At 35.6% G+C, this 22,084-nt stretch overlaps 1 protein-coding gene across 3 annotated transcripts in view; it reads left to right on the top strand.

Annotated features, from left to right (window-relative positions):
* The window catches only part of LOC111055270 (putative mediator of RNA polymerase II transcription subunit 26), a 190,787-nt gene that overhangs the window by 149,675 nt on the left and 19,028 nt on the right, over nt 1–22,084 (top strand). For all 3 annotated transcript variants that reach the window (XM_039434314.1, XM_039434311.1, XM_039434312.1), the window contains exon 5: nt 21,827–21,984. In XM_039434314.1, coding sequence (XP_039290248.1) covers nt 21,827–21,984 — 158 coding nt within the window. The remainder of the gene's footprint in view (nt 1–21,826; nt 21,985–22,084) is intronic.

The following is a 22,084-nucleotide window of genomic DNA, read 5'->3' as shown; positions in this document are numbered from 1 at the left end:
CTAGTTGTTTTGCATTTCATGACTTATTATTTTCAAAAGAGCAAGGCTTTCAAAAAAGTCTCCCATATTTAAACTCAAATTGAATTTGACGGTAAATCAAGCAATATCAAGCAACCATCTCCCAATCCTAAACCTTTTTAAAAGAGCGAAGGTACAAAAAATGATTATCTTTTGTAGCAAAATTTGTAGCTTTTGTACGATGTGAATTTGACCAACTTTAAATTTATTATTTTCATCAAGAAAGTTGGTGGATCTAGAAATCAAACTATATTCAAATTAGAATTTCTAGAGTTTTTGGTTTTGGGTACAAAGTAATGTCAAACAAAAAGAAAAATCAAATGGCATCCTCGAAAACTGTCTTCTCTTTTCATGAATTAGGGCTCTATGATTTTTTAGAACAGATTAGGCTAGGCGCACACCAGTTAGTCAAGACAAGACATGATCAGACACGTTCAGTCACAATACTTCACATGGTTGCTTATGAAGACATGTCTAATTGAAATGACTAATCAGTGTGAGTTGCGTCATAAATGTGAAGTATTGTGACTAAACGTGTCTGATCATGTCTTGACTAAGTGGTCTGCGCTCAGCCTTACAAATCAGTTGGAGTTCACAAGAGCAACTGATACCACTTGAGATGCAACAAATGATTTTGTTGTAAAAGTCTCTCGACTTTGGATAACGAAATTCAATCGCCATTTGTTGTGAACCACCTTCTCTATGATATACAATGAGAATTCTATTACTGTTTCACAGTTAGTTTATCACACAGCGTGGGCGATACCAGAGTGCCGTTTTATATTGAGCTGTCAGCATCCCTCATGATTAACATAGATGCTTCCTGTTAAACCAATGCTGTCAGTTTAATGTGAATCTCACTATTGCTGTTACTAGTATTATTACAGCACAAAATAAACAATTCTGTTGGAATGGCAGTCGTAACTTAGCACTGTCATACCACTTACGTACAATGCATAAGTAATGACTGCATTTTGTTTCAATAGAAAGTGGGACAAGTGGTAAATGCTCGAAGAATACGAAATTGCCAATATTTGTGTGGGATGTAATATTGCGTTCGCTACTAGAAAAAGAAAGAAAAAGAGAGTGACAGCATTAAAGGAAGAGAAAGAAGAATGTTGGAGAAAGAAGGAATTTGGGAGAGTGAGAAGGAGAGAGTGTTATTGGAACAGAGAAACAGTAAGTGTGTGAGAGTGTAAGAAACCAGAAAGATGTGACGGTTCGAAATGAATTGTAGAGCTTTGAACGCTTTTGCAATCTAGAAATGTTTCTTGAGTATTGTCCGTATGTAAAGCAGCATATCACAATGTATCCACGTTTCTGAATGTTATAGGCTGATGTATTTTATTTTGCGGAGCAATCATTGAATCAATATTGTTTTCATTCTGTACTGGTTTGTTCTCTAAAGCCTATGAGTCTTTTCTTTTATTGTTTGCCACATCACTAGAAGTTGAACTTACGAGTATATTGCAGTTATAAAGATGCTGGAACTGGATTAAGTTACTATTACTTTTTGCCTTCACAGTATTTCCCTAAACTACTGCCAATCTTCAATTTAGAATAAACTATAACTAGTTATATGTTATGTCCATTTCCATATAACAAACAATTTTGTGTCCAGTCCATTTCGCCTCTGAACATTTAAAGGTCAGTGTTTGTACTTTCTATTGCAAATTCTGTTACCAGTGATGTTTAGTAATTTTTAATTATGGGAATCTCTCACTCTATTAATCTATGAGAACGGTGAAGCATGGAAATGCTTTGTTAACATCAACAGGAGTTGCCTGGGTCACGTGATGAGTTGCGTTGCTAGGCAACCGTAACAGACAACAAGGGGTGGGGAGGGAAGGGTCAGTTACTAAGTGACGGCTGATGATGATGATGATGTTGATGGTAATCCCACTGATTCAATGATGTCTGCCACGGGTTAGAGCAAACGTTAATGCCGAGAATCGATTGGGTTCAATGCATTCAACGTTCCTGAGAATTTATTGAGCTATTTCGTATTGTATATGTAGCGTAATTTCAGCATCTAGATTTTGGCGAACGTAATCCTGAGAGAAACATGAATGAGGAAAATTTGTGAAATTCGAGTATTGGAAGGAGTAGATTGAAAAACCGAGTTTGTGGCTTATTTGTCAATGTATCAACATAACATTGTACGTAACATCTTAATAGGATAAATAGGATAGAAGGGTTGAGAATTTTTTAAAATAAAAAAGTGGGTTTTAATTCATGTTCTATTATAATAATATAAAACGAAATAGTCAATCCAAGGTAACTGATCCCAGTAGGAGAAACAGGACATGATGGTATTTTGCCGGCACTTTTTTCAACTTTCTAACGTCAATAAATTGATAAGAGCAGTTGTGAATGTGATAGCTATGTGATTGGTTTTTGTAGGTTGATGTTACCAGCGGCATTTCCGATTACTTCTGTTCGGTTGCAAAGTGAACGAGTTTCAGGGATCAAAGCGAATGAAACATGAAGAGGGAGAAGGGGAAGAGTAGAACGAGGATGAATGATGGAGAGGATGGAGGAGAATAGGTGATGAGGAAGATGGGTTGACGATAGAAGAAGAGAACGGAAAAATAGATGAAAGAGAATGTTCAGAATGACAGGGTTCTTCTGTATCATTTAGTTTCAATCGTCTCTTTTCTCTTGCATGCTCCTCTTTCATCACTTTTCAGTGACATTCCATTACTCGTAGCGATTCTGTGGTTTACGGCAGATTGAGCCTAAAGCCTGTGAAAAATGTCGGCACATCATTTTTGTTTGTCGGATGAGATCAAAGGTGGAGTCGATCGACAAAATTGAAATGGAAAGCTGTAAGTTGAAATCGAATGGAAGCTCCCCGTTGAAATAGAACGTTGAATACTAAAATAAAATGTTGGTAAATGAGTGGAAAGTTTTTATTAATGTTCAATATTGAATCTCGGTATAGATTTTTAGAGGAGTTCTTAATGCGATATATGTAACTTTTCATGCTATCATGTAATTTTATAGGATAAAGAGAAAAGCTATTCACTTACTTAATTTGTAATCTATCTGAATGAGGTGTGTCACGCATGTGTTGCTTATTATTTTTTCTCTCCTTGTCTACCAGTGGAAAGTTAGTAAAGTATGGCCTTGAAACGAATTGGGCGCAGATAGGCAACCCTGCAATACTTCTCTCTAGCTGGAAAAGTATACAGGTTGAATAATTATATATGCGGAAAAGTATTATAATATGTATGTATGTAAAGTATATATTTATGTTGTTCATTATTGTTTCGATTAATTTCCTACTGTTAGTTAGCAAATGATAAGTTAGTCAACTTTCATATTACTACAGATAACATATTATGAAAAATCTATTCATGCTATGGGAATATCACATAAATGTTGGATTTCTTTAATGTATGGATATTACTCTTAAGCCGGATAATGATGTCTTTAGTAATTAAAATAATCATCCTAAATTATTGAAATGCTCGATTACTTTGATAATAATTGATCAATGTGAAACCTGTTTCTCTATTTTTATCTGTTAAAAGCTATTCAATTAATGCAACTTTAATCTAAAATCAGTATTTTGTTTGAACTGTCTTATAGATTGTCAACTACTTCTCAAGTATTTATAGGGCTTTCTACGGTTTTCTGATTTCTAAATTTTAATCCAACTGTAATCTAAAACTCAAATGTTTTTGAAGTGGGATTTGTGTATTTCGATTCAATTTGCAACTACATACTTCCTAAGTACTTATAGGGTTTCCTATAGTTTTACCTACCATGTTGAGGCTACAGTAATACTCCAATGTTGTAGGGCTTCTAAAACTGAATATTGACCCACTTCAGAATGTTATTGTACTGACCTATGCCAATTCCATCCTCGATGCCTATTCTTAGTGAACTCGTTATGCTTCGAATTAAATTCATTTATTGTAAAAAACATATGAATATTCATACCAATCGACAAGAAATCAAATTTGTTTTTTAATAAAGGGAAGCACATGATCTACATTGATTGGAATTGCTTAGAATTGACAGGGGAATGACAGTAGACATAAATTCTTATTGAATTCTTTAAAAAATCAACTTCAGGCCAGCAATCAGGAGTAAACGGCGAGGACCTCTCATGTGTGTTGTTACAGTATGACAACGCCCCACCACATACAGGCCGTCTCTCGGTTCAAACTATCCAGAATATGTAATTCAAGGCTAATTCCTCATTCACCCACCTTATTCTCCAGACCTCGCACCCAATGACTTTCATGTTTATATTAAGTGTTCATATTAAGTGTTTTGTGTGAAAAAACCAAACTTCTTAACACTAATATATCATACGATGTAATCACTACGCTGCAATCTACATTATTTTTAAAGTAGTATTGTTTCTATTCGACATTCATACATTTTTAGTAGATTATACATTTTATATTACTAGATTGAGGTATGATAGTAGTAACATAACTAGGAATGGGATAAATATGACTGAATTGTAGATAGAATTTGCATTATAGTAACCAAATACTGTACTCAATTTTTCTATATAACTTTCTGTAAAGATACTTCTGCACCATAGTCCTTTAAAGTTCGAATTTCATGTTGGTTGCTGTTAACAGTTATCAACAGAATTTGAATCCTGTGAGGAGTTGTAGGAGTCATCTTTGATGCCCCCTCTGAAATCCAGGAAACTTTTTCTAGTTAGTTGACTTCCAAAGAGCTTCCCCAATCCATTTTCTGTGAAGTGATCTCGAAACAAACCGACTGCTTTGCATTGATATTCCTTGGACTGCAGTTTTTTACTTGGATAAGCATTGTCTTCAAAGAAATGCTGTTTCTCCCCGGGGAATAATGATTACAATTATTGAGCAGCTTCGAAGGGAGGAAGGTTTAGTTCAGTTACAATTGAACTGGCAGAGAAGGGAAGAAGTTTTATTATTTGAGAAAGAGATGGGACATTAGAGGGAAGAGGAATGATGATAGAGTAGTGCTTCATGCTAAAAAACCATCACACTAGAACGAACAAGATGATAAAGCATGGCACAAAGAGAAAATAATAGCTTGCTTGATCCTCTGTTTCTTATAGCATCAGCTGACTTTTGTTGAGTGGAATCTGAAATGAGACTTGTGCAAAATCCATTGAGATCATCTCTTCGCCCCTTCATTCTCCTTTGTCAGATTGTTTTTCCGGCTTTTCCTTTACGAGAAACTGAGTGAAAACCAGTATCGCTCCACAAAGCTGATGATGATTTGCCATGTCGCTCTTTTCATAAATATTCTTCTCCAGTTGTCCTGTTTTGGCATCTTTGTCATTAATATTTTCGACCCCCTGGTTTCGTTTTCCATTAGAGTTGGTTGGTTTTTGTGTTCAGTAACTTTCGTAATTAGTTGTTTTTGTGTCCGTTTCGGTACCTGCAAGACAAGAAGAAGATGAAGAAGCAAGAAGAAATGGAAGAAAACAGTGAAGAAGATGTCGATGAAGAAGTTGGCATTTAATGTCTTGTAATATTTCTTATCTGAAGTTAGCTAGATTTACGTTGTAGTTGCCTGAAAATTGAGATTATAACCGAAGTTTCCTCTTCTTTTGTTTGTATCTTGTTTACTCTTGTCAGGAAACTCCACTTTAATTTTCAGTCTCATCAAGAAATACTCTTCAAATCTTCGAAACTGTGTACGAAATGTAAATTTTATTATTTTTTCATACCATGTTAACCCTCCATATGAAGTAATACATTTTATAGAGGATAAGTATAAGCTATGGTGAGTAAATTTAGCTCTTCCTGTACTTTGACTTCAAATTACATGCTCTAGAAGTTATTCACTCATTAAATAATTCACTATCTTCTTAATAGGATCAAGAAACATTTGCCTTGATTGATGACCAATTTTAATACTAAAAATAATAATTGTAGGAGTTGTCTTTGATGCCCCTTCTGGAATCCTGGAAACTTTATTGAAGAATACGATTCTCATGAAATCCTTTAACCCTTCGCACAATAGGCCACCCACCCGTAGAAGCTTCAATTCTCTGCTCTAGTCTGCAACAATACTCATTCCCTCTCCTCTTTGTTCTTCTCCATTCAGTTCTGTATTATAGCTATTTTTGTTCTTCTAGACATTATTCACCTATTTTTGTTCTTCTAGACATAGAAAAGCAATAAAAACTCTAGGAAACGATCTGCAAATGTTGCTATGAAGCAGGTGTTGTTCAAGCCGTTCATTTCTATTGTGCTAATACCATTGAAGGGGGAGGAGGGAAGGGAACCGAAGATTTGTAGCAGTATTGCAGGCTATTGTAGGCGACGGGGTGCCAGGACAGAATGAACTGTGATAGACAGGATAGCAGTCTGGATTGAGAATGTTGAAGAAGAAGAAGAAGTTGAAGAAGGTGACGTTGAAGATGGAGGAGGAGGAGGAGGAGGAGGAGAAGAAGAAGAAGAAAAAGAAGAAGAAGAAGAAGAAGAAGAAGAAAAAGAAGAAGAAGAAGAAGAAGAAGAAGAAGAAGAAGAAGAAGAAGAAGAAGAAGAGGATAACTCGAAGTACCGGAACCAACGGACTATTGTATCCGGTAGTTTTATAACAACAGCTGTTTGGTGTAGTGAGGGTTGATGCACCCCGGGACCACCTTTTCATAAAACAACTGCACCAACAATAACTTAGTTATATGCAATTTTAACACCTTAATATTATCATAAATATGTAGACTACATAACTATGTTTATGTATATGCTTGGCATGTTATTTATGTTATGATGTCTATTATACAGTATGTATTTCTTGCATTATGAAACAATTGCGTGACCTAACTTTGGCAGACATTTGTCGGGGTATTGGCTGCATCTGTTGTCTTTTGTAAACTTTGTTTCTTCTTGTAAGCAGAATATTGTGCTTGTGATTTGTGGTAACAAATAGATTATTGCGTATTTCCTTTCTTGACTGATAAATCGAGTAATACAATAATATAATGAGTAACTTCCGATTTGTATGACAATGTCCACTTTATATCAGAAGTTTAGGAAGTGGCTGTCGGCATTCTGACATTAATAGTATCGTCCAGCCGTCCAGGTAAGATAAGTAACATGCTCTTGGTGCTCTCGTTGGAAGGGTGGATATTTAGCTGTCAGCTGTACTGTCGTTGTGAGCTTCATTACCACCATTTCTTGGTAATTCGGAATTCATCTGAAAATGAAGCTATTCTCTTGTCATATTATTATTATAATTCCTCCCATTACTCACACCTAAATCTGGCTCCTCTGTGGGCAAGATCCTAATTGAAAATGAATGTTAATTCTTTCTTCAATTTTCTCCAAAACTTCCATGTTTTAATAAGCTTGATTGGTAACCAGCTTTCCCTAAACATCATGCTATACATGAGTCTATGATAAGACTTGCAGACCATACATACTCAATACTTGGAAGAATTACTTTCCTCTCGCAATTTGGTATATGATATGATTAAATTAAATTTTGATAGTGCAACAAAACAATCTGAGAAAATTATTCGTATTCGTACCAGTCATTCCAATGATTTTAAAAATAATTGGATGACATATGAACTACTTAATAAGCTTAAAATAAGAGATATCTTATTTAGGCGTTCAAAAAGCAACCCTACGAATTCTGTGTACAAAAATGATTATCAAGTTTATAGGAACAAACTCAATAAAGATATCACACTTGCTAAACGTACTTATGTAATAAAAAGCTTCAATGATTCAAAAAACAATATCAGGAAGAAATGGAAGTGTATAAATGGTATTATTGATATAGTGAGATATAGATTAGTCATTCACTACAATGATACTTTTCTTGCGTATAATTTTGTCTGTTTATGCGTGTGTTTAATGCTGTACACAATGCACAACATTGATAGGGCATGAATTCTCAATAACTGAATAGGACTTTTAAGCTATCCGATAGTCATAGGTATAATATGGGGAGGCTTAGTTTCATTTTAGGTTCATATATAGTTATAGAACAAGTGTTTGGTATACTGGCTCACTCCCTGTGTTTTCAGCTACATAGATATAGAAAATTGATGGGCTCAACATAGGTTCGCTCCCTATATTAGCATAGTTGAAATAGACCATGGCATCTGGCTTTGCCATCTGTCAGAGTATGACAGCTACAGTATTCATATCGCCGTTATAAATAGTTCGGTGAGATGCATATTATCAAAGAGTTATGGGGAGAGAGAGATGCCACTAAGAGACATAGAGATAGAGGTCGAAAGAGTGTGAGAGAGAGAGTGAGTGAGATAGAGGAGGTAGCAAGCACTAGCAGAAATCTACTCAGTATACATCCCATAATGGAGTGTTATTTCTGTATTATGATATGCTATTAATACATGATTTAACTTATCAACGTAGTCACGGTGTGGAAGGGAAGTGTGGTTAATATAATACCTCATTTTATTTACTTTCAAAGTAGTAAATACTCCACAAACTACTAGTAAAGTCTTCACTAGATTTCAAGTAGATATCAATATGTTTAAAAGTATTTGGAACTAAACTGACAAATCTTATTTCAATGTTGTACCTTTCAAAGTCTTGTATCCAAAGTAACGAAGTTCTCTACTCAGCTTCCGTTCATACTATTTCAACCTACGCTCGTTTCTTAGCTTCAGTTTAAACTACATTGTTAGAGTGCATTGAACCAGCCCCAACAATTTACTACTTGGAGTACAAGCTGCAGTACAACATTTATTGTTGCATATCTTACCGCCGTCTGCCGATAAGCAGCTTTGTTTTGCACGCAGTGCAATGCGATTGTTCACACGTGGCGTCGCGTGTCGCACGCAAAAACACGCCGCGTAATTGCGTCATCGCCGCCGGCGTGTCACCTGGTGAGCTATGCTTTTGTGACATTCAGTTTGGACTGACTGATAAATCGAGTAATACAATAATATAATGAGTAACTTCCGATTTGTATGACAATGTCCACTTTATATCAGAAGTTTAGGAAGTGGCTGTCGGCATTCTGACATTAATAGTATCGTCCAGGTAAGATAAGTAACATGCTCTTGGTGCTCTCGTTGGAAGGGTGGATATTTAGCTGTCAGCTGTACTGTCGTTGTGAGCTTCATTACCACCATTTCTTGGTAATTCGGAATTCATCTGAAAATGAAGCTATCCTTTTGTCATATTATTATTATAATTCCTCCCATTACTCACACCTAAATCTGGCTCCTCTGTGGGCAAGATCCTAATTGAAAATGAATGTTAATTTTTTTTTCAATTTTCTCCAAAACTTCCATGTTTTAATAAGCTTGATTGGTAACCATCTTTCCCTAAACATCATGTTATACATGAGTCTATGATAAGAGTTGCACACCATACATACTCAATACTTGGAAGAATATAGTCTTTAGTTTTAGACCACCCTGGTATTCAACTAACCCCAATTAATGACTATTAAATTTGTGTTACGCTCCAAAAATGACTTAGTTCCTCTACTACACATCATAAACTTCTAAAAATAAATGGGTTTTGATAAGGTTTAATTCCTATGCTAGGTTACTAGCCTATATTACTCCTTTCTGTGCCAAGCAGATGAGTATAACTTGACTTTTGTATAAGGCATAAGTGCATTTAGTCTCAATGTCCGAAACATTTTATGACAAAATAATTTAATAGGGTACGGAGATTTATATTTTTATTTACATCAAAAGTATCCATAAAAAACAATAGAATGAGGTATGATGATATTATTGATATAGTGAGATATAGATTAGTCATTCACTACAATGATACTTTTCTTGCGTATAATTTTGTCTGTTTATGCGTGTGTTTAATGCTGTACACAATGCACAACATTGATAGGGCATGAATTCTCAATAACTGAATAGGACTTTTAAGCTATCCGATAGTCATAGGTATAATATGGGGAGGCTTAGTTTCATTTTAGGTTCATATATAGTTATAGAACAAGTGTTTGGTATACTGGCTCACTCCCTGTGTTTTCAGCTACATAGATATAGAAAATTGATGGGCTCAACATAGGTTCGCTCCCTATATTAGCATAGTTGAAATAGACCATGGCATCTGGCTTTGCCATCTGTCAGAGTATGACAGCTACAGTATTCATATCGCCGTTATAAATAGTTCGGTGAGATGCATATTATCAAAGAGTTATGGGGAGAGAGAGATGCCACTAAGAGACATAGAGATAGAGGTCGAGAGAGTGTGAGAGAGAGAGTGAGTGAGATAGAGGAGGTAGCAAGCACTAGCAGAAATCTACTCAGTATACATCCCATAATGGAGTGTTATTTCTGTATTATGATATGCTATTAATACATGATTTATCTTATCAACGTAGTCACGGTGTGGAAGGGAAGTGTGGTTAATATAATACCTCATTTTATTTACTTTCAAAGTAGTAAATACTCCACAAACTACTAATAAAGTCTTCACTAGATTTCAAGTAGATATCAATATGTTTAAATGTATTTGGAACTAAACTGACAAATCTTATTTCAATGTTGTACCTTTCAAAGTCTTGTATCCAAAGTAACGAAGTTCTCTACTCAGCTTCCGTTCATACTATTTCAACCTACGCTCGTTTCTTAGCTTCAGTTTAAACTACATTGTTAGAGTGCATTGAACCAGCCCCAACAATTTACTACTTGGAGTACAAGCTGCAGTACAACATTTATTGTTGCATATCTTACCGCCGTCTGCCGATAAGCAGCTTTGTTTTGCACGCAGTGCAATGCGACTGTTCACACGTGGCGTCGCGTGTCGCACGCAAAAACACGCCGCGTAATTGCGTCATCGCCGCCGGCGTGTCACCTGGTGAGCTATGCTTTTGTGACATTCAGTTTGGACTGACTGCATTAGTTCAATGGGGAGCATTGATGTGGTTGGTGATCTATGAATTAACAAAACTGTCTTCATATAAAATGACAAATTTCCTGTAGTTTCTACCTCTAGGTAGTAATCTACCTCTACCGAATCGATTCTCGAAGAAAAAGATGACGATGATGATGAAGAAGGAGAAGAAGAAGAAAAAGAAGAAGAAGAAGAAGAAGAAGAAGAAATAGTAGTGTTCAAAACATTAGTGTAACTCCGGATTCAGTGTAGTTTGATGGTAAGGAATGCGACTATCTCACTGGAGGTGTGTCTAAGAAGGAAGGAATGCTAAAAAGTGGACAAGTCCATAGAGTAAGAAGAAGACAGTAGGTAAGAGAAAGTGGTTGTTGAAGTAGTAAGCCGGCGAAGTACCAACTGAGCGCGGGAGATGGGACCGGTTTAGCTGGTCAAGTTCAAGAGTAAGTACCTAAGTACCACTGTAAGTTGAGTGTGAGCTTGCTTGCTAGTTGGCTTTGGCTTCACTTTTTCCCAGTTTTTTAGGCTTTACTTGGAGTCTGTAATGTTACCTACCATACGCGTCGAACAAGAGTATAACACTGGAAAGTATGCGCTATAATAAAAAAGAGGAGAATTCAGTGAGATTCAAGCTGTTAGCATTGGTTGATTGTGAAGCAATGATGCTATTTTATAAGGAATGGTGTCAGTTTATAGTGATTCTCACTATAGTTCTTTACTAAACTTGTTGGTTTTGGCGCCATTTTTATTGGTTGGATTGTTGAGAGTAGAAAGTGCTTCAGCTGTTGTGCAATGAGAATAGTTACTCATGAAGAATATTGATTTCTCTCTTTAAACTATAAGTGAGGCCCCTGGCTGCAGAACTTACTCAAGATGCCGCTGATATTCATTGATCCATTTATTTGTCAACATAATTACAAACAAGTCAATTATGCAAGCATACATACAAAATTATATTCTGTTAGCTGCTTTATTGAAAGCAAAAGAAATAGGTAGTTCAGTTGGCATCGAGTTATCAATTGCATTCAGTCTAGAGTCTAAACAGTGTAGGATGAATCTTACTAAAGGTGAGATCTTTCCACAAGTCTACAATATAGCTTTTTATCATTATACGTTGGGTTTAGATCCTTAAATGCATTTAGTAAATTGAATTCGGATGGAAATGACTACTTAGAAGTCGAATTGAAATTGCAGATTCGTGATCGTTTGTAAAGGATGCGGAGAAAACGTCTGATAAAGAAGTAGAAACATTGAGTAAAAGAAAAAGAGACAAGTTGGAATATTAATCGCAGCTGGCCTCACCTACGTGCAGACAAATCGATCATCATTTCTGCTGTAAAGGTCATAAGCGTGTAGTGCTGAAGAAAAATATCTGCTACTTCTTTCTGGAGTCTCGAAAAAAGTTGATAACTATCTTCTTCTTTTTTCTTCCTCCTCTTCTCTTGTTTTCTTATTCTTTGTTCGCTTCTATTCCTAACCTTCTACTCAGCCTTCCTGATCATTCGTCTTCTTCTCTTCCTCTTTTATGCACTCCTTTACTTTGTACATTTTTTCTCCTTCCTACCCAGCCTCTGTCTTATTCCTTTTCCTCCAGTTATCTTCCATAATCTGCTCCTGAAAATCCTTCTCCTTCTGTCTTCTCTTCACCACTTCTCTTCCTCACTTTTCTCTTTCACCAATCTTGAATTATTCTTCTCCGTTCTTACTGTGTTCTCTTCCCCGAACATTCTTCATAACATCCTTTTTTCTTTCATCTTGTCCTGTTTCTCTTGATATATTCCCTCAATTTCCTCCTTTTCGTTCTTCTGCTCTCTATCCTTCATCATCTTCTGCTTCGTATGTCTTCTTTTCTTTGTCTGATGATTCTTTCCTTCCAACCTTCTCCTCAACATCCATCATCTTTAGTCTTTTTCTTCCCCACCTTCTCCTTTGTTCACTTATCCTCCTTTCTCCTAACCTTCTCATTAATCTCCCAATTTCCTCTCTCCTTCATTCTCTCCGGTTCCTCCTCATGTCTTCTCATTTCTCAAACCTTCTCTTCAACCTCTTCCCCTCTTTTTTTTGGACCTCTTCGTCTCCTATATCAGCTCAAATCAATACAGTAACTTGTCTCATTTATAATTCACCATTATTGGCTGACATACGTGTCGAGTGGAGCTATCTTTGAAGGTCAATCGGTTTTGACCAACTTGGAGTATGGAATTGCTTCTAAAGTATTCGATTATGGCGGTGCGGACCAGTCTTATTTTACACTTTTTTTTGACATTCAAATGCATTGCTTCACCAAAACTAAACTATGTAAGCTTAGCTCTCTTGATTTTTATTCATATAAACTATATGGACATGAAACGTATTAGATACCATGATTTATTCCAATGAATTTAGATATTTTTCATTTATTGCAATAGGGCTACTTGAAATTATTATTATATAGAATTACTAGTTGTATCAAAGAAACTGAAAATGATACTATTTATTCTATATTGTTATTATTACATTATATTTTTATAATAGTAGGCTACCAAAGTTTTGATTCATCGGTCAACTCTTCAAACTGTGGATGATGGAAATGAGTTGACATATTCCGAATAAGCAACAAATGACTACTTTAAATTATTATTTTTTAAACTTCAAGGGCATTTCATGTACGGTAATTTGGAAAGTTTTTGTAGGACTACAGTATAACAATGAAAGAAAATATACAGAAGAGCTCAAACCGTTATACCAGTTTTATGAACAAGAATTCCATTCTACTCACTAATACACTCTCTTAATACTCCAATACACTAATACAGAGACATAAACGATTAATACCAAAACAGACACACACACACACACAGAGAGTTTCAATCTGGTTTTGATTTAGAGGTGGAGTCTTGGGAGAAATACCGACCCGAGATCATATAAGGTAACACAATTTAACTTGATGGGTGGGCCGAACCAAACCGTTTCTTTCGACTTGTTCCTCGTTCTTTCTCCTTCTTTCCTCTTTCTCTTCGTGGACCACTCAGTTGAACGTGAGCAACAGTTGAAAAATATTAATAGTGCTCGAAAATTATGACGGGCCATTCACGTTTTGGTAGGGAGGAGCTTACACATCTTGTTTCCTTATCATCTATGATGGAGTTAGTGAGCTGAGAGAGGAAGAGAGTGTGAGAAGAGAAGAGAGGAGAAAGGAGGGGAGATAACACGGAGAGAAATAGTTTCAACGTGGAACGGTAAACGAAATACCAACAACTCAATTACCATATTATGTATGCTTGAAAGACTGATCACTAATGTTGCTTTCGTGATTTCTATCACTACAACTCACTCTCTTTATCTCTCACTCCCATTTTTTCTTTTTCTATCTCTGTCTAGCAATCACTATCACTACTCAATTGCTCTTACTCAAAACTTGATCCATTCTCTCTAAATCCGATTAAAGTACTCGATTCGAAACGGTTAATCAAGTACAAGCGAGTTCAGCATATCAAGAGACCTATTGACCATCGCACATAGTGAGATTCACTTCAATCTGTCAGAATTAGTTGAACATAGATTATAGATGTTATTTACAAGGAATGCTGAATCTCACTATTTTGACTATTGCTTGATTTCTGGGTTCCATCATGATCGTTTTGTGAGTGAGAATTAGAATTATATTAGTAGTAACTTCAGTGGATTGAATAATCAGTTTTAATGGGAGAAAGTTGTTTTGAGACGAATGTGTCAGACATGTAATGTTGTTCAGACTGGGAAACGATGCTTCACTAATGGATAGCGTTGTAGGACTTGTTTGAAGTGTTGAAATGATTGCCAGTAGTCAGCATCACAGATCACAAAGTACTCACGATCTTGAAAATTCGAGTGGTTTTTGTTAAATAATGTAGGATTTGGTTCATTTGGTCTTACCAACATGACAAAAATAACAAGTTAAATCACAAAAATAATCTAGAAGAGGATATGAAATAGCTATTTTTATTTAAATTAAAATTCTCCTGAAATATTTTTATAAAGGAATAATAAAGTAATGTAAATTTTTCTAGAAAATTTATAAGTTGTGTTGTCTTGTACCATAGAGAAACGAAATAATATTTCGATCGAATATTACGTTCATCTCTGCTTGTACACAGGAAATGGTTCATCTCCAATCTTTTTTGTCATCATTAAAAAGTAGCTACTCTCACATAAACACATAGAGTATGCGTCACACTTTCAATCCTAATTTTAGGGAAACATGGGAACAACCTCTGAATTTAGGATGAGAATGTTGCTGCTTTCACGATCGGTGTGAAGTTGCCTTGAAAGGGTCACAGCCTGTTGAATAATTAAAAAGATGTCATGATCGAGTAGAAGACGAAAAACTCCTAGTTACTCCCTCACACCCCATTGGGTAACATGTACCGGAGGGAAACCCTACACATCCAAAAACCGAACAGCTCGTAAAATTGATGGAATCCATTTCGGTTGAAGCATGAGCACCGGTATAACCGTGAGGTAGAGAAAATGTCAGACGGTACTGAAAATTTAATTTTCCTGTAGTTCTTATTCTCTCTTCAAACTTGTCTATAACGTTATCCACTACATTTACTTCCTCTTTTGAATTATAACAATCGCCGGGTCCATTTTTAACATTCAAACAGCAAATTTATTTAGAAATGCAGTGATAAATCTGTAAGATTTTGGTGATTCTCACACACAACCTTTTTTAGACAACATGATACCCAGGATATCATCCTCATGATTGATTGATTGTCCGATAAGCCGATTGTTGACGATGAAATAATGATGTTGATGATGATAATGATGAAGTCTATGATGCTCATTCCGATGATGAGGATGAGATGACGATGATGCTTATGATGAGGTTGTTGATGATGATGATGCCAATGATGACGTGTGAAGTGTACCAGCACAGCACAGCAGCAGGGGGGAACAAATCAGTTGGAGTCGGATTAATATGCATGGAGTACTGAGTATTCTGTTCACCAACTCCTACTGTCATCACTAATTGCAACTAATTAATTTAGTCATCGTCTCCCAGTGACTCCCTTTCTCTCTCTCAGGGCTTCTGACAACTCTCTCGTGTTGTAGAATGGTTTATGATGGGTTGGGGATGTATTTCAGGATGAGAGAGTGTTTATACCTCCCTTCTTGCCACTCAATGTCCAACGCATGAATTCAAAACACCATTCCGCGTTTTAGTGCGTACATGCGCGTTTGTGTGTGTTGACGTGTGCTTGTTTATGTAGGTTTTATTATTTGTTGAAAACTGATAACTGTTCTGCTCAAATCCTCTGCTTTCATGCATAATGCAGAGTTTGACCTATGCTAATTGCTAATGAAATTGTCTCTGGGGTGATTGTGAAATACGTATTGATAGCTGTTATTATGATTGTTAGGGTTCGATTGTTATTATGGAATGGTGAATGGTACTTATATCGTGTTTATGATGGGTTGGGGATGATCATAACAAAATTATTTTTTGTTGTCGATAATGAGGATATAGGCTAGCAAATTAATACTGTTTCAATGAATATAGTGATATTGATTTGAATTCTACGTTTTCACATCCACTATATGGATTTGATTATGATTTTCCTGTTACTGAACTGTTATTTTATTTAGATAGGATTTTCATGATTGTATTGCTGATAATGAAGTCCATATGAGTCCCAGACTGGTTGATAGAGGGGATTATGATGAGAAATGGGTAAACTCATAACTATTCGATGATTATTTTTCTCCAGAATAATTCCAACATAAGCCCTTTATTACATTCTTACAAACACTACTTGATGGAAATGAAGTACATTATGTGGTATGTTAATGATGTGGAATAATATTTGGGTGGATTTCAAACCGAAGCCATGTGACTTCCGAGATTCAGTTAGTGAAGTCCTCACGCAGTCACACTTTCATCGGGAGTTCGGAGAGCACCTCACTGATCCAGTCTTATCCAGCGACCACGTGGAATGCGGACAGTTATAAGTGGATATTACTAGCAGCTGCCCGTTGTCTCGGAAGTATTGCTTATCAAATTCCGACTATTGTTGCAATTATTCATCTGTTGTCAATAATTATTTTCAGGTTGGGTAATTTAGGGTGCAAGTAATTCAGGGAAAGTGAAAAGTGATAATTATTTCTGTATTTTGTTCGTACTTTCCATCAATAAAACCCAACAGGTTTTATTCTAATATACTTACTTTCATGAATAAGATAATTCCATTGAATCTGCACTGTTTAGAAGGAATATCCAGGTATAGTGCAGACTGCAGATGAACTAATTGATAAGAAAAATCTAAAGATATAGATAAAACGCTAAACTATTAGTCGAACATTGTTAAGTTATAAGTTGAAAATAAAAAAGTGTAGTTGAGTGTTTACTTATTCTTGTTCTAGCTCCTAACAATCGGTACCTACCGTTGACAAGTTAAAATCATTATTAGACTTCGATTCCAGAATACGATCAAGTTGAAGTTGATACTCTTAACTGTATTTTTTCATCATTGATGATTCAATAAATGCATTCCAATAAACAAGCTCATTTCATTGAACATTTTTATTTGTGCTGATTAATGATAGTAAGTCTAAACTTCTAATCAACAAATTCGATCAGTGTAGTGATGAATTGATAATGAAACCAGGTAATACAGTTTGCTGAAACGTTAAATTCCATGTCACCAGTGCACAATGCAATTTAATCCCATCGAAACTGTCTGCTAGCAGTTGATGAATAATTCATCGTGAATCATAATTATTATTCATCGTTCATTCCGGTAGTCCCCTGGCCGGTAATTACTCTCGACGCGCGCTCTGCTGTGACCTTGTTGAATTAAAATGTTCACCGATGAATTGCTCTGTTCAGTTTCAATCATTGTTATTATTGTATTCTCGTGGCTTTTAAACTTCTGTTTAATGCAGTAATTATTCGATTATCGACTGTTTTCAAAACATTGCTTTTGGATTTCATGTTTGACGTAATTTGAGAATGTGTATGTCGGTTTTTTGTTGAGGATGATGATCAAATAAGCCCTAGGCTTGTGCGTAGGTAACGAGAGGGATGGTAGTGAAATATGTGTAGATCTAAAATTTTAGATGGGTTCCGAACCATCAGATAGTGATCGGACGAGTCTTGATGCTATCACAACCACATTGAGAATGCGAAAAAATAGTCTGTTGTAAAATCTTCAACATTTTTAGTGAAATCTTAGATGTAGAGCGGCAGAATATATATATAAATGAAATCATATGATTGGTAGTTGCCTGACCAATCTGAAGGCAGTCATTGGCCGAGATAAATTGTTAACATGCAAATTGTGGGCGGTGCACTCAGAATGCATTTTCTATGAGACTCACAACATAGTCATAGGAAATTTGTGATGAACCTAATTTCAATCAATTTCACCTCTACTGGTCAGAAACGTTTCATTGGTTCTTATGTTAGTGTCCACACATCTGCAGTCTTTCAATGAGCTCCAAGCAAATCCTATAGTGTCATTTGCTGCTCAGCGCAGAAGAAATGCATTAAAAAGCAGGACTATATAAATCGTTTGAATGTCACAACATCTACTTAAAGCTAGAAATTAGGACTATTTCACTATTGTATAATATTTTTTGATATGACGTGTGATTTTATATTTTGACGGGTTTGAATTTTAGATTCTGAACAAAATTATAGATACTGTAGATTATATAGAACTTGTTGATGAGTAGTGCTTCTATTGAGTGCTAATCCACAGTAGACTTAATGAAGGGTTGAGGTAATTGATGCTATGTTGAGGAAACTATTGTTGTGGTGAAGGGAGGTTGAGGGTTAATAGGACGAGCCGCTATAACCACTACAACTAAAGTCAATTAATTAGAGGTATGAGGGTTTGTGTGAGTGTGTGTGTGTGTGTGTGTGTGTGTGTGTGTGTGGTGTGTGTGTGTGTGTGTGTGTGTGTGTATGTTCCAAAGTCATATTTCACAAAATTAATTAGGAGATAACTGAAGCACTGCTAACTGCGTATAAACTCAATGCATGCTTGGTGTGGAATGTTTAGGCTGTGGAATTTGTGAGAGAGAGACAGAGAGATTGAGAGAGTAAGAGAGACTAAGAGAGCATGTCAGGTAGTGAGGAAATGTGAGAGAGGAAGTTGAGATGGGTGTAGGTACAGTGGATGGTTTGTCTCTTTAAATTAATTTTCTTGCTTCATCAAAATTATTTTAATTAACTTAAGACTGATTTGGGACTGTAAATTGTAATTATTTGGTGAGCGGATATTCATTTTTCCTCGTTGAAATTGTATTTGTTCGGCACTTTCCTTTTGGTTTTCCTGGTAATGATATTAATTTGTTTCCGTTGAAAAATTAATTGAAGGTTGAATATAGATGAGTTGGTGATTTTGTGCCAGTACAGAACTTATTCAACAGAGTTTTTCTTGAATTAATCCATTTGTTGATGATATTTCTTCTTATATTTCACTACTGATTATTCATGTTTATGTTAAAAAACTAATTATGTAAAAATTTATGTAGAATCGCGGAGGAAATCAAATTTCACATTGATTTATGAGTTTGAGGATTATTAATTTACATCAACTTGCATTTTTGCTATACTGGTAATTTAATATTTCCTCCACAATTTTGAATTATTGGATATTCATAGATTTGTTTACTCACAATTTAATAACAAACCACAAATGTGCAATGCAAATATATTCACTGCAAACGCATATCACTATAAACCAATGAATATTAATTGTGAATTCATATCACAAACTAGGCTCATAATGTATTAAAATGTTGTACCGTGCCAAGACCAGTATAATTATCTATAAACCATGAATTATGTACCCATTGCTACAAGTTAGAAGCAGAAGACTATGCAGTATTTATGGAGATAGATACCTTGCTTGCATTGTGTGGGTTCAAAGCTGAAGTATAAATAGAAAATAATAATGAGTTGAAAATGCAAGTGCGGCAGCATAACTTAGAGATGGATTTGCATAATAATGAATCAGGTTTGTTGGTGAAGTACACAAAACGGTTATATGAAGAAGAAGAGGGAGAAGGAAATAGTAAAGGAAGGATGAGAAAAAGAAAAGCAGATGAACAAGAAGACGATGGTGACGGTAAAGGAGAATGAGTAGATGTAGATAGGCGATAGAAGGGATATTTGGAGAAAAAGATTAAGAAGAGTTGGAAAACTTGAGAGTAGAAGAAGAAGCAGAAACACAAAAATTTGAAAGAATGAAGAATAAACGATGAGAATGGAGATGTAAGTCTTTCAGGAAGAAGGAGAAGATGGGAAGGATGAAGATAAAAATAATATAAAAGGGGATGAAAAGGGAGAAGATGAAATTGAAAAGATGAATAATGGAAAGGGGGGAAGAAAATGGAGAGAATAATGTGTTGGAAGAGTGAAGATAGATAAGATGAAGAATATATGGAGGAATAAGAATTACATAAAGAGAGATGATTAGAAAAAAAAGGTGAGAAAAAGTATTACAAGTACATGATAACGAAGAAGAGGTAGAAGAGAAAGATTATTATAACATTAGAAAACGAAAAAGATGGAAGATGATTGAGAATATTGCATATACTGCGAGAATACTGTAGTGACATTGAGAAAACGAAGAAGATGAACATGATGGAAGAGGTAGACAACAAAGCTGGGTAAGGAAAATAAAATTAAGAAGAGCATTACAAAAACAGAATGTATTGAAAACAGTTTGCAGCAGAGGTGAACATAACACAGCGTGCTGTCGTAATTTGCTATGCAAATTATGTTTCTTTGCCTAATTGCCTTGTGCTGCTGCAATGCACATGCACATTAGCCTAAAAAGAGGAGCCTGGGCTAGTGCGAGGGCGAGCTGCTGCCTTAAGTCGGCTGTAGTCAGATTCACTTTAAACTCTCAGCATTAAATTGAAGGGGAAGCATTAATGCTATTCTGCTGGCAGATTGAAGTGAATCTCTAGATACATGAACTCCTGAGGGTCACCTTCAATCTATATTGTCTACTACTGTACTTGAGTTACTGGCTCACAGTCACAGTCACAGTCACAGCATACCTATGCCCATCTAGTCTATGTATGCAAGTAGGTACTTACTACTTGTGATATTCACTTCAAACAGTCAGCATTGGATGACTGGGAAGCGTTAACGTTAAATGTAAGGAATGTTGACAGTTTCAAGTGAATCTCGCTGTAGCTGTGATCTTGTTTAAGATGTGGTGGTAAGGAACAAGTTTTGTTTTATTCTCCTTCTTCTTCCCTTACTCCTTTATTTTATTTATACCCGTTGTAGTCTCGTATTTCCGATTGGTGTATAAAATTCGATTATCCGCTTTGATTGTATTGTTTGATGTTGGAACTCTACTGTACTTATAATGCAGTGATGTGTTGATAATAGTACAAGAACGTTGACTTCTGTACAAGTTGTTGAAATAGCGCAATAGCGCTATTTTTCACTATGGTTCTACAAACTATGAAATTTTCGTGATAACTAACGTGTAGGTTCTAGAAAAAAGTGTCAGTCTATAGATTACTGGAATACGGTACTCACATATTAGCTTTTAGCGACTCCTTCGCACACGAATGAATATACCATCTCAGCGAGGATTCTATTCATATTCTATTCATGTATTTATTTACTTTCAATTTGATGTGTATTCTTATCTCTACTCTGTAACAAATTCTACTCTTTGTTTCTAAATTGTTTCTACTCATTTGCATATTTATTCTCTATTCTGAATAAGCTAAATTTTTCCTTTTGTACTTACAAAAATGTAGTTTTTGTATGCAATGGGTTATGCAAGACCTGGCATAACTTTGTCATTTGTAATAAAGAAACCATGTATTGATGAACTTTGTTCTTGTATTAATTGAATTAAAAAAACAATTTAATTAAAACATTCCCATTTGGATTTTTCAATTTTCGGTAGCCTTTTATCTATTGTGATTGTTTTTTGTGTCTGGATTCTATTTTGATTATTTCTAGTACTTAATTTGTTTTTGTATTTTTGTTACAGAATCGGCAGTGCGGAGGAAGAAGAGGAAGACAGGGGTGGTGGGAGCAGGACTGGGAGGGGGCATGCCCCAATATGGCGGAGGGGCGTCGGTGTCGCAGATACTTGCTCAGAGAGAGAGGGAGCAACGCAATTCCAAAGAGGGAGAACAGCAGCAACATGTAAGTTGAAATATATAATAAATGAAGGAAGTTGGAAATAGAATAATATAGATCAAAACTACTTTAGTTTTATTCTTACCTGATAAATATCATTTTCAAC

The sequence above is a fragment of the Nilaparvata lugens genome, chromosome 8 (assembly GCF_014356525.2).
Source record: "Nilaparvata lugens isolate BPH chromosome 8, ASM1435652v1, whole genome shotgun sequence".
In the NCBI taxonomy this organism is placed as follows: domain Eukaryota; kingdom Metazoa; phylum Arthropoda; class Insecta; order Hemiptera; family Delphacidae; genus Nilaparvata; species Nilaparvata lugens.
This window is presented reverse-complemented; position numbering and strand designations above follow the sequence as displayed.